The following is a 10,676-nucleotide window of genomic DNA, read 5'->3' as shown; positions in this document are numbered from 1 at the left end:
TATACTTCCTATCACCCTTTCTACTCCTACTCCCGCATCGACTGATCTTGGCCATCGACATCATCGGGCGTCGGAAGCGGCTGAGTGTGATGCTTGGCTCGAAGAGTCGTAACTTACCTAGTGCTCGATTATCTGTCCAGCGGTTCCCCATACAGACAAACTACTCCCAAAGAGCTGGATGACATCCCGATCGTCCTTCGATCTCATCTTTCATTAGTTCGTGTCTCTTTTCTATCGCTTGCAGAGTCAATCTTGTACACTTGGGCTGCTCACGGCTGATACCCTTGGATTGGACCCTCCACACCCTTCCTTCGTGGCAAGTGATTGTTGATCAATGATAACCTATCAACTTGACTCCACTGCGCTCTAAAACCTCTCACTTTTTCGCTTGTGTCCGCGAGGCGCGCAGCCTGCATCTAGAGATCTCCAGCATCACGTTTGACTGCTTGGGTCGGTTTCACATCTCAAATCAGCATGCGGACTGCAGCTGTCAGAGCTTTGCGGAATGCCAGGTTGGCCGCAAGGCAACCCGGATCGTTAACGAGACATTATGCCACGGCGAGAGACCCTTTGCACAAGGTGAGTTCGTCTACTCGATAAGCCCGCGTGATCAATCTGACCACCTGCAACCACCAGGATCCTGCCGAGTTAGACCATATCACAGAGCTGCCAAACGGAATCCGAGTTGCGACCGAGTCCTTACCGGGTCCTTTTGCTGGCGTGGGAGTGTACATTGATGCCGGATCGAGATATGAAGATGAGTCGCTGCGCGGAGTCAGTCATATTGTGGACCGGCTGGCTTTCAAGTCAACAAAGACGAGATCCTCCGACCAGATGCTGGAAGCCCTGGAATCGCTAGGCGGAAACATCCAATGTGCATCTTCAAGAGAAGCCTTGATGTACCAGTCTGCAACCTTCAACTCCGCTGTGCCTGATACGATCGGCCTTCTTGCAGATACCATTCGAGATCCTCGAATAACGGAGGAGGAGGTGCTCCAACAATTGGAGACAGCCCAGTATGAAATACAAGAAATATGGTCGAAGCCAGACTTGATAATCCCGGAGCTGATGCATATGGCTGCGTACAAGGACAACACACTGGGCAATCCCCTTCTATGCCCACGAGAACGACTGGACTACATCAACAGGGATTTGATCATGAAGTATCGAAGTACGTTTTACAAGCCGGAGCGGATCGTCGTCGCTTTCGCTGGTATCGAACACGACCTGGCGGTGAAATTGACGGAAAAGTACTTTGGGGACATCCCTCGAACAGAAAGCTCTTCACCGACTCTAGACCAGAAACCAACTACATCCGCCGATGTACCACCATCCAACTCGCAGTATCCAAATTCTCAGTCCTCTTCAGCAAGCAAATTCTTTTCCAAACTCCCTGGTTTCAGCAATTTCTCGACATCCGCACCTCATCAGGCCACCGTCTCACCTCTAGATCCTTCACTAATCCAATCCGCTCCTACCTCGATACTTACCCAGCCATCTCACTACACGGGTGGCTATTTGGCATTGCCCCCTTTACCAGCTCCCCAGAACAATCTGTCCATACCTCTTTCACACGTCCATGTAGCCTTCGAGGCACTCCCGATATCCTCGGATGACATATATGCTCAGGCTACCCTGCAGACCTTACTTGGAGGAGGCGGATCGTTCTCCGCAGGTGGTCCTGGTAAAGGCATGTATTCGCGACTTTACACCAATGTTCTGAATCAGCATGGATGGGTGGAGAGTTGCGTGGCTTTCAACCACAGTTATACAGACAGTGGTCTTTTCGGCATCGCTGCAGCTTGCGAGCCTGGTCGAGTCGGACATATGGTCGATGTCATGTGTCGAGAGTTACAAGCCTTGACGCTCGATTCAGGCTTTCCCAGTCTTCAGGTCGCCGAAGTCAATCGGGCTAAGAATCAGTTGCGCTTCAGCCTTTTGATGAACCTAGAATCGCGGTTGGTCGAGTTGGAAGACTTGGGCAGACAAGTCCAAGTCCACGGCCGCAAAGTTGGCGTCAAGGAGATGTGCGAGAAGATCGAAGCTCTTACCGTGGCTGACCTAAGGCGGGTTGCTAGACAGATCTTCACAGGCAAAGTTGACAACAAAGGCCATGGCACTGGCGCTCCGACCGTGGTCATTCAAGAGGGAGAAGACCCTAGTGGCAGAAGGATCAAGCAAATACCCTGGGAGGATGTTCAATCGCGCATAGCAAGGTGGAAGTTGGGAAGAATGTAAATATGAGGACATGAATCCCAGGTATGATACCTAACCCTATATTTGTACTATAATCCTCTCCAGCTGTAAGTCTTCTTCAGTTTGGCAAGCTTCAGCACATACATGATACCACTCCATATCACGCTACCAGAGACCATCGTCATTCGTTCCTTCCCCAGTGCTTGCCATGTCTTCGTGGCGTACCGCAACTGCAGGTTGTTCTGGAGGATACAAGTCACCCTCGTGAGTATCTTCCTAATCTCTCATTTCATTTGACTTCACCCTTCATAATCCGCATATCTTCCTGACGATAATTGTCCATGCCACTCTCATTTCGTTATATTTTACGCTGTACTCAGCAGCAGCTCTATCACATTTTCCAGATCGCTGGAGAAACCCATCCCACTGCCCGCAAGATTCGGTTACCACTTCAAGGTTGTTCTGAAAGATTTCGACACTCTTCCATGCCAGGATTCCAGCTCATCAAAACGATCCTGAGCGTGATGACTTTCATGGCATCATTGCCGCCGCTCAATAGTCCCTCGACCCTCAAACATCAGCTTCTTCATCAGTATCAAAGCAACTCCCCCTCGGCACTGTCCAATGTCACACCATGCCAAACGCCTTCATCAAACTGTTCACGCCACCATGCTTCGAGAACCCCAATATGCGATATGCTTGTGAATAGAGGCGTTTTGCCTGACAGAAGAGGGGCACCATAGCGTGGTCCAAAACATAATGGTGAATGCTGGCAAGAATGTGCAGAACGGCTTAAGCGATCACGCCGGCCTGAGACAGCGCCATGGCCAGACATACTACAATGGCTGGACAATGTCCCTTGGCCCGAGACTGGTAAATGGCCAGACAATGAGCTGTGGCCGGAAAGCACGCCATGGCCGGACATACCACAATGGCTGGAAAACGTTCCGTATCCCGAATGGTGTGAGTTCGCTATATGGCTAGAAGAAGACTTGTGGCCGGAAAGCATGGCATGGGAAGATATACCACAATGGCTGGAAGATGTCTCACGGCTTGAAAATGTTCAATGGTCAGGGACGTTGGAATCTACAGATGTCCACAACGAAGTCGATGTGCTTCTAGGATTGAGGGACATGGATACTCCGCCTGGTACGCCTGGTACGCCTGGTACTTACACTCGGTCCGAGGGCACTTTAGAAGGTGACGAGCAATCTATCCTCAAACAGGACTTGGCTGAGGTGGATGATACAGAAATTGTTGATTCATTTGGAGAGATGTCGGAAGCGATTCTCTTCCTGGCGCGTGGAGGTCTTCCTGATGCTTTTGAAATGATCGACGAAGATGCACGAGAAAGTCGTATCTTTGGAGAATAGTAAGATCGAAGAGATGCATCTGCACTTAAGGGGCATCCGGTGACTGGCTATTGGTCATATCCTGTATCTTCCAGGCAAGGCAACTTCATAGCAGACACTCTTACCTATCTCGCAGCACTCGTGTTGATTCAGAAAATGGTTTCTACCCTCACACTGTCCAGTATTCGCTTTCTCCTCGAACCATACCCTACCCTACCCTTCCAGCGCAAGCGTGAGCATATGGCCACCGTTCGCTGGTATCTGTGCACCATTGACCCGGGTTTTCGCCAGGTTCTAACCTCCGCAGCGTCCCTATCGAGCATACCACACAATCTTGGTACGAGCACAATTTGACAAGAATGTTGTCGCCTTAACTTAGGATTGATCAGCCGTCAGCTTCCAACCTTACACTTGTGACTAGAGTTATTGGCCTCGCCCAGAAAATCCGACCGTCGGAGTAGTTAATGCATCATGTACTGTCTCAAACCCGCTTGTTTGTCTCGTCCGCTGTTCTCATCCATGTTCCGTGGATCAAATGCTGTTCTGGTGCCTGTGGAAACTAGATGTTGAGCAAATCATCAATTCCAGCCAAGAGCAGATCTCTTCTAAAGCCTTGGTCTTGGGGGCCTTACAAGGTCTTGATGTCCCTCTCATGAGCCATGCGATTATCGTCATGTCTTGATTTCCAGCACCGGACTGGACAAGAATACGCAACCATCAATGCTGCATAATGTCAACGCTACCATCAGATAGTTTTCAGAGGGTTTGACATTCAGAAGCCTACAACTGCGACGGACAACAATGTTCTTTTCGCAGTCATGAGACGGGAGGGATGGACTTCGACGACTTGGCCGGCCACGTCGCAGCCTAGGATGGCAAGGGTATGTGGTTTGAAGTCCACGGAGGTGATTGCTACTGCGCGTGCAGCTCGCTCGCAACCAACCAGATCTCCCCGACGGTCTGAGGAGTGCAGGGGTAAAATATTGCCTGAAGGAGTAGCTGATACTTCCTGATGAGGCAATAACTTGAAGATTTCATCGACCAACAGGTGAAAGTGTGATTCATTTTTGCCCATGTTTTCCCCAAAAGTGTCGGCGAGATCTGATTGGTTGGGCATCGGTCATTCCCTGCAGAGTGAGAGAACTTCCTGCGACTTCTATAGATTCTTCCAATACTTTCTTCCAATACTTGATTCGCGGTTGGTGAGTTCATCTTCGGAGGGGAATCTGTAGGGCGAAATTGAAGACGCGGGCTAGGACCGGGCGATGGGTGTTGAAGATGAACACCTGGTGAAAGACGAGGCTCAATGAACGAAGTCGGAATATATTCTGGTTAGTGTGAGTAAAGTGTCTCCACCGAATACTTGTGTGATGAACGCAGGGTCATGATTCCCAGCGATCTGAGCGAGATGGAGGTCGAGGTCGTCACCAAGTTAGCAGTATCCGCATGGAGCAAATATAAGTACGTCTAAACGGTTGAGGAGTATGCCTCGCTTCTTGGAGAAGTCCACATGGGGGAGATGGGGTATGGGGTCTGCACCGTCTCGTCGGCGACTCGGTTTGCATTTCGCTGGCCATTCCGTACGGAGTGCTGAGCGCCTGCAGCGTACGGTGATGGTCTATCATGGCCAGCACAACCACCACAACCACCACCGAAGCCCTCATCCTCACAACCACCAACGGGTCCCTCGAACTGCGTCGAGCTCTCCTCTCCGGCCCCCAGAACGATGAAGTCCTCGTCGAAATGCACGCCACAGGCATCTGCCACACCGACCTTTCCTGCATGGACGGCGTCCTGAGTATATCCACCCCTGCCGTGCTAGGCCACGAGGGCGCCGGCATGGTGCTCGCCACCGGATTCGACGTCACCGACATTGCACCGGGAGACAAAGTCCTGCTCAGCATCAACCACTGCCAACGATGCGACAATTGCACGTCCGGGCATCCGAATTACTGCGCCGAGGGGATGCCGCGAAACTTTGGCGGACGGAGGCTCAGTGACGGCAGCACTCCGATTTCACTTCTCGACGACGACGACGACGACGACGACGACGAGGCCAAGAAGAAGACGCCTTGTTTCGGCAATTTCTTCGGGCAGAGCTCGTTCGCGCGGCACGCCATTGTCAATAGGTCGTGTATTGTCAAGGTCGCGGCGACGTCGGATACGAATACAAGTCCCAATCTGGCCTTGTTCGCGCCGTTGGGATGCGGGATCTCAACCGGTGTCGGAAGCGTCCTGAACACTTTGAATGTCAAGCAGGGATCGAGTCTGGCCGTCTTCGGCACGGGGAGTGTTGGCTTGGCCGCTGTCATGGCGGGCAAGATGAGGAAGGCCCGTGTCATTGTCACCGTGGACTTGAATCAAGCCAGGCTCGAGCTGGCCCGGAAGCTGGGCGCTACTCATCTCGTGCATGTGCATGGAGGCAGCGAAGACGTGGACGTCGTACAGCAGCGCGTGAGGCAGGCTTGCCCCGAGGGCGTGGCGTATGCTGTGGACTGCACGGGGAATCCCAAAGTCATCGAGTCGATGATGGATTGTCTGGCAACCAGAGGGCGCGCGGCCCAGGTCGGGATCCCGACTCCTGACAAGACTGTACCCATCAACATCTTGCAGCATTTATTGAATGGACGCGAATACGTTGGCTGTGCTGGTGGAGATTGTGTGCCGAGTGAGATGTTGCCGTTCCTCATGCAGCAGCAGGAAGCCGGCAATTTTCCCTTGGAAGACATCGTATCATATTATGATGTGAAGGACTACGCGCAAGCATTCGAAGACGCGAGGTCAGGCAAGGTCGTCAAGGCCGTGCTAAAGTGGATTTAATCATCACCAGCCGACACAGCGACCGGCACTCACATCATCCCGAGGTGAAGCAATTTCAATATCAACTAGCAGTCACAAAGCAGCCCGCGCGATAAATTGAGGGACGATCGTATTAGAAGGCCACCGGTACATATCAGGGTATACAAAGGTGCATAAGGTCCTATCCTGCTGCTGATCTCAGCATAACATCTATTCTGGAAGTATATCCACAAAACAAAGACATCCACCGAACTCACTAGTTAGTCCTCCTCCTGCGCCCTTTACATCATAAACTGAGACCGTCTTCAATGCATTGCCATGGATACGTCCTCTCGGAACCTTTTTGTACCCATGCCGCTTGTGTCGTAGCCGTGTTCCTCAAGGTACGCCTTGAACCTCTCATCCTCCTCCTCAATCATATCCTGTCCAACATTGGGAAGTCCGAAGTATGCCACAAACGCACTGAAGATGCACAAGCTACTGCTAACCCAGAATGGGTATTGCCCCTGTTTGACTTTGTCATCGCCCGCTGCATCAATCAGGATCGGGAAGATGTATGTCCCGACAAAGGCCCCGACTTTACCCCAAGCCGCGGCAATACCGTAGAATTGTCCTCGTATCGGCGTCGACGTGAGCTTGGAGGCCAGGAGACCAATGTTGTCACCTGGGCCGACCTCTCCTAGGGCCATGAACAGTCCAGTCAAAATAATGAAGCCGGCGACTCGGGAAGGCTGGTTGAGCTCGCCGTACGCGCCGGTCATGGCAAAGCCAACGATGCCTTGCAGGGAAACACCCCAGATCAGGCCCCATTTTGGACCGATCCAGTCAGACAAGAAGGCTCCGAAAAAGGAACCCGGAAGCCAAAAGCTGTTGATGGCAGTTGCCATGCCAAAGGACTTCCATAGTGGAGCGTCATTTGGGAGGATGAACACAAGCCAAGACGATGCGAAGATGCCGAACGAGTAGGCGGAGAAGTTCTAAAACTTTCAGTGTGTGCTCAGACAATGAGGGAATAACTACTCACGTAGACAAACCAGATGATAGAGATGACCGTAAGGCGCCACCAATAGAACTTGACAATGAGCTTGATGGGAAACTTGTGCATCTTGTTGCGTTGATATTGCTCCGGGTCTTTAAGTTTGATTCTACCACAAGTCAGCGAGCTGGAAGCGGCAGATGGCCGAGGCAGCACTCACCGAAGATATAACAAGCTTAGAGGTGGAATGGCACCTAAGGCGAGGCATATCCTCCATGCAGCTCGAAGATGGTTCTCTCCGGTGGCGAGCACCACCAGCATCGGGACAAAGGCGCTGATGACAAAGCCCAGATCGATCTGGAAGTCTGTAGCAAAGATGAACCACCGATTACGGTGGCCTGTCTTAAGCTCGCCAGTATTTTCTGCTGCGCCAACAGAGCCAGCGGGGCTATACAGTGTTAGAGCCGGATTTGTGTGTTGGGAGAGGGGCTTACTATTCTCCCCCTATGCCCAAACCTATCAGGAAACGGTAGGCTGAAAGAGCCGCAAACAGGCCTTGGACGCTTCCACCTGCTCCATACGCTCCAGCACAGAGAATTGAAAAGAGAATGAGGACTAGAGAGATGCATCAGCGGGAAATGAACACATGTGGATCGGCTTGAGGAGCCATACTGATCGTCGAAATGAGCAAAGAGTTGCGGCGCGACCAGTGGTCACTCAACACGCCTAATCAGGAGAATGTTAGTGTTCTGACAGGACAAATATGTATATACAGAACATCAAGCTTCACCCACCGAAGAAGAGATGCCCGACCACAGTACCGGCAAAAGCGATGCTGGGAACAGCACTTCTGGCGGACGATGAAGTGTAAGCATCGCCATAGATGAGCTGCAACATGGTAGAAACTGATCCAATGACTCCGTTAAGGTAGCCGTCAGAGAATAGACCTGCTCCACAGGCAATCGTAGGCCAAGACCTTTCCCACCGGCCTTTGGGTAAGTCGGCCAGAGGAGTTGTGTGTACGCCGACATTTCGCTCATGGCCGGCGGGATAGTCAACGGGGGAGGAAATATCCGACTCGTGAACCCGCTTGTCGTCCATCGTATAGAGCTCCTGCTGCTAGGGTCAGGATGTCCTAGCTAAGTAAGTGCAACGAATAGAGAGAATAGCCGCCTAACAAGGTACTTGTTTCGTCACGAGGGAAGGAGCTTTCCCAGTCCAGACCTGTGCTGGACAGATCCTTTTGTACGCAAAGCCGAGAATTGAAAAATTCGCTTCAGCTAGCCAAGCCGGCTCAGTATCAGTGCAATGGAGGCAATTGGCCGTCAAGCACATATTGCAAAGAGGGAGGTGGTTGCAACTCCTCAAGAAGACCAGGGCACTTGTGATCCAATCAGCTGCCATTGTTGAAGCACAAGGTCCAAGCGAATGCTATCCGACGAACTGGCAATGGAGGATATACCCCAGTCGAGTCGAACATAAGCGACTGCTCAGTAGATATTTCACACGAATCACGATGATTGAAAGTGCTCATGCGCGGCATTCGCCTCTCAGAGAAACGTGGTGGCCACGCAGATCGAAGCGACAGTCCAGAGGTGGTGTGTTCGGAGATCGCCTTCGAAGATTTGGAACTGGACAACGGTTCGTCGCTAGTTGAGGCGCGAAAACCAACAGCAAAGACATCGGAAATAGTTACGACGTCTGGCAAATTCGCCTGTAGCATGAATGTACATTTTGCAGATGGAAACAAGAGTTGTCTAGAGAAGCTTCGGTGGTGAGTGGCACGTGGTCACAGCCTTGTGCAAAGGCGAGCTCGGGCGAGGCTGAGATATCACGTGATATTGAGCTTGGCATCGGATCGCAGTTCGTAGCTCCGAAATAACGTCCGGTTCAAAGTCCATAAAATTGTAGCAGACAACGACAGCGGCACCAGCTCAACGCAATCATGGCGCACACATCAGCATCGCAGAATCTGCTATGCCTTGTGCGAGGCGTCAAACGACTTAACGTCGCAGATCCGCTGACAGTACGTTTGCCTAGAAGATTTTATCCTCCAGACTGACCGGTCGTAGCAATGCCTCGCACCTCGATTAACTCGTCCATTCGCTGCTCAGGCCGAGCTGCCTGTCTCTGACATTATCAAAGAGATCAACGCGGGACTTGACGCCTCCTCCTCCTCTACAACCTCGACACCGACGCAGTCTCCTTCATCATCAACACATTCCTACACACTCGAATCCCCAGTTCTAAAGACGCTCTACTCCTGGCCCGACCTCGAGCCTCAGAGGTTCGCCTGGTATAAGCCCCAATATCTCGACGCACCAATGCGACGAGACATTCTGCACCGCGCCGTCATATTCGAAGCCGATGCCACACGACAAGGCACGGCCAGCACGAAATGGCGCTTCGACGTGCACGGTAGCAACCGAAAGCTCTACGCACAAAAGGGCACGGGCAGAGCTCGTGTCCGCGATAAGAAATCGCCCATCAGAAGAGGCGGTGGTGTCGCGTTCGGTCCAAAACCCAGAGATTTCTCCTCGGAACTCCAGCGCAAGGTCTACGGCCAAGCGTTCCGGATCGCCTTGAGCTACCGACACCGGAAGGGCGAGTTGGTGGTTCTGGACAACGGAATCCAGCTGCCGTCAGAAGATATCGGGGCGCGATGGTTGAACAACGTCTTTGAAGCGAACAATTGGGGCAACGAGCACGGAAGGAGTTTGTTGGTCACCAACACGCTCGAATCAAGGGAGCCCAGGATTTTCGAGGAAATGGATCAGATTGGCGAGCATGGAGTCCTCAAGGATATTCAGGACGTCGACGTGAAGGACCTCCTGGAGACCGGCCGTGTCGTGATCGAGAAGGACGCCCTTTTCCGATTGCTAACCAAGTACCTGGACCACATGCCTCAGAATCTTGATCAAAGAGACCAGCCTGCAATTTATGTATAGGGGGGCTGCAACATCTGTACTATGCTGTTACAATATATTTGCTAGATCGCTGGATCATATATCGTTGCGTTATCAAGTGTTTGTTGCGCGCCGCGGAAATCAAGGAAAGCCATCAATCCCATCGGCGCTTGAGGTCTCTACCTTCACCCGGATAGGTATAAGGTACAACGGAGCGTCGAACGTGAACAAGGTCCCGGTACTTTGCTTTTCCTCTACTCCTTCTCAAGAAGAAGACGATTTCATCCATCCTCACGGACATACCGGCCTTATCTGGCATGCGTTTGCACATTCACCATCATCATTACCTGGGCCTCGAAAACTTCCAGTACCAGACCCAGAGAAGGACGGACTAACCTACCTAGTCTGCACGCGACTGTCACTGACGAGCAGCGAGCCATTTCGGAC

The 10,676-nt window shown here is 51.9% G+C and overlaps 5 protein-coding genes across 5 annotated transcripts; 4 read left to right on the top strand and 1 right to left on the bottom strand.

Annotated features, from left to right (window-relative positions):
• The first annotated feature begins 16 nt into the window (after nt 1–16).
• Nucleotides 17–2,383, top strand: PV05_00113 (uncharacterized protein). Its single transcript, XM_013464977.1, has 2 exons — nt 17–579; nt 637–2,383. Exons 1-2 carry the CDS (start codon nt 475–477, stop codon nt 2,236–2,238), a joined length of 1,707 nt encoding a protein of 568 aa, XP_013320431.1. The 5' UTR covers nt 17–474; the 3' UTR covers nt 2,239–2,383.
• An 820-nt stretch (nt 2,384–3,203) lies between these two features.
• Nucleotides 3,204–3,602, top strand: PV05_00112 (uncharacterized protein; the record flags this gene model as incomplete). Its single annotated transcript, XM_013464976.1, has 1 exon — nt 3,204–3,602. One exon carries the CDS (start codon nt 3,204–3,206, stop codon nt 3,567–3,569), a length of 366 nt encoding a protein of 121 aa, XP_013320430.1. The 3' UTR covers nt 3,570–3,602.
• Nucleotides 3,603–5,061: 1,459 nt separating this feature from the next.
• Nucleotides 5,062–6,566, top strand: PV05_00111 (uncharacterized protein). The gene has a single exon (XM_013464975.1). It carries the CDS (start codon nt 5,172–5,174, stop codon nt 6,366–6,368), a length of 1,197 nt encoding a protein of 398 aa, XP_013320429.1. The 5' UTR covers nt 5,062–5,171; the 3' UTR covers nt 6,369–6,566.
• On the bottom strand, nt 6,503–8,424 carry PV05_00110 (uncharacterized protein; the record flags this gene model as incomplete). Its single annotated transcript, XM_013464974.1, has 6 exons — nt 6,503–7,324; nt 7,372–7,492; nt 7,544–7,771; nt 7,818–7,938; nt 7,996–8,049; nt 8,118–8,424. The coding sequence occupies 6 exons, from the start codon at nt 8,422–8,424 to the stop codon at nt 6,653–6,655; spliced, it is 1,503 nt and encodes a 500-aa protein (XP_013320428.1). The 3' UTR covers nt 6,503–6,652.
• An 810-nt stretch (nt 8,425–9,234) lies between these two features.
• PV05_00109 (50S ribosomal protein L4) lies at nt 9,235–10,468 on the top strand. Its single transcript, XM_013464973.1, has 2 exons — nt 9,235–9,349; nt 9,396–10,468. The coding sequence occupies exons 1-2, from the start codon at nt 9,269–9,271 to the stop codon at nt 10,269–10,271; spliced, it is 957 nt and encodes a 318-aa protein (XP_013320427.1). The 5' UTR covers nt 9,235–9,268; the 3' UTR covers nt 10,272–10,468.
• Nucleotides 10,469–10,676: the final 208 nt, after the last annotated feature.

This window comes from Exophiala xenobiotica, assembly GCF_000835505.1.
Source record: "Exophiala xenobiotica strain CBS 118157 unplaced genomic scaffold supercont1.1, whole genome shotgun sequence".
NCBI classification, from domain to species: domain Eukaryota; kingdom Fungi; phylum Ascomycota; class Eurotiomycetes; order Chaetothyriales; family Herpotrichiellaceae; genus Exophiala; species Exophiala xenobiotica.
Note: the sequence above shows the minus strand (reverse complement) of the source record. Positions and strands in the feature narration are given on the sequence as shown.

Excerpts from the sequence above, each read along its gene's own strand:
- PV05_00113 (XM_013464977.1), top strand. The coding sequence starts at position 475 with ATGCGGACTGCAGCTGTCAGAGCTTTGCGGAATGCCAGGTTGGCCGCA. Across the intron at positions 580-636 it reads CGAGAGACCCTTTGCACAAG|GATCCTGCCGAGTTAGACCA; the intron begins GTGAGTTCGTCT and ends TGCAACCACCAG.
- PV05_00111 (XM_013464975.1), top strand. The coding sequence starts at position 5,172 with ATGGCCAGCACAACCACCACAACCACCACCGAAGCCCTCATCCTCACA.
- PV05_00109 (XM_013464973.1), top strand. The coding sequence starts at position 9,269 with ATGGCGCACACATCAGCATCGCAGAATCTGCTATGCCTTGTGCGAGGC. Across the intron at positions 9,350-9,395 it reads ACGTCGCAGATCCGCTGACA|CAATGCCTCGCACCTCGATT; the intron begins GTACGTTTGCCT and ends GACCGGTCGTAG.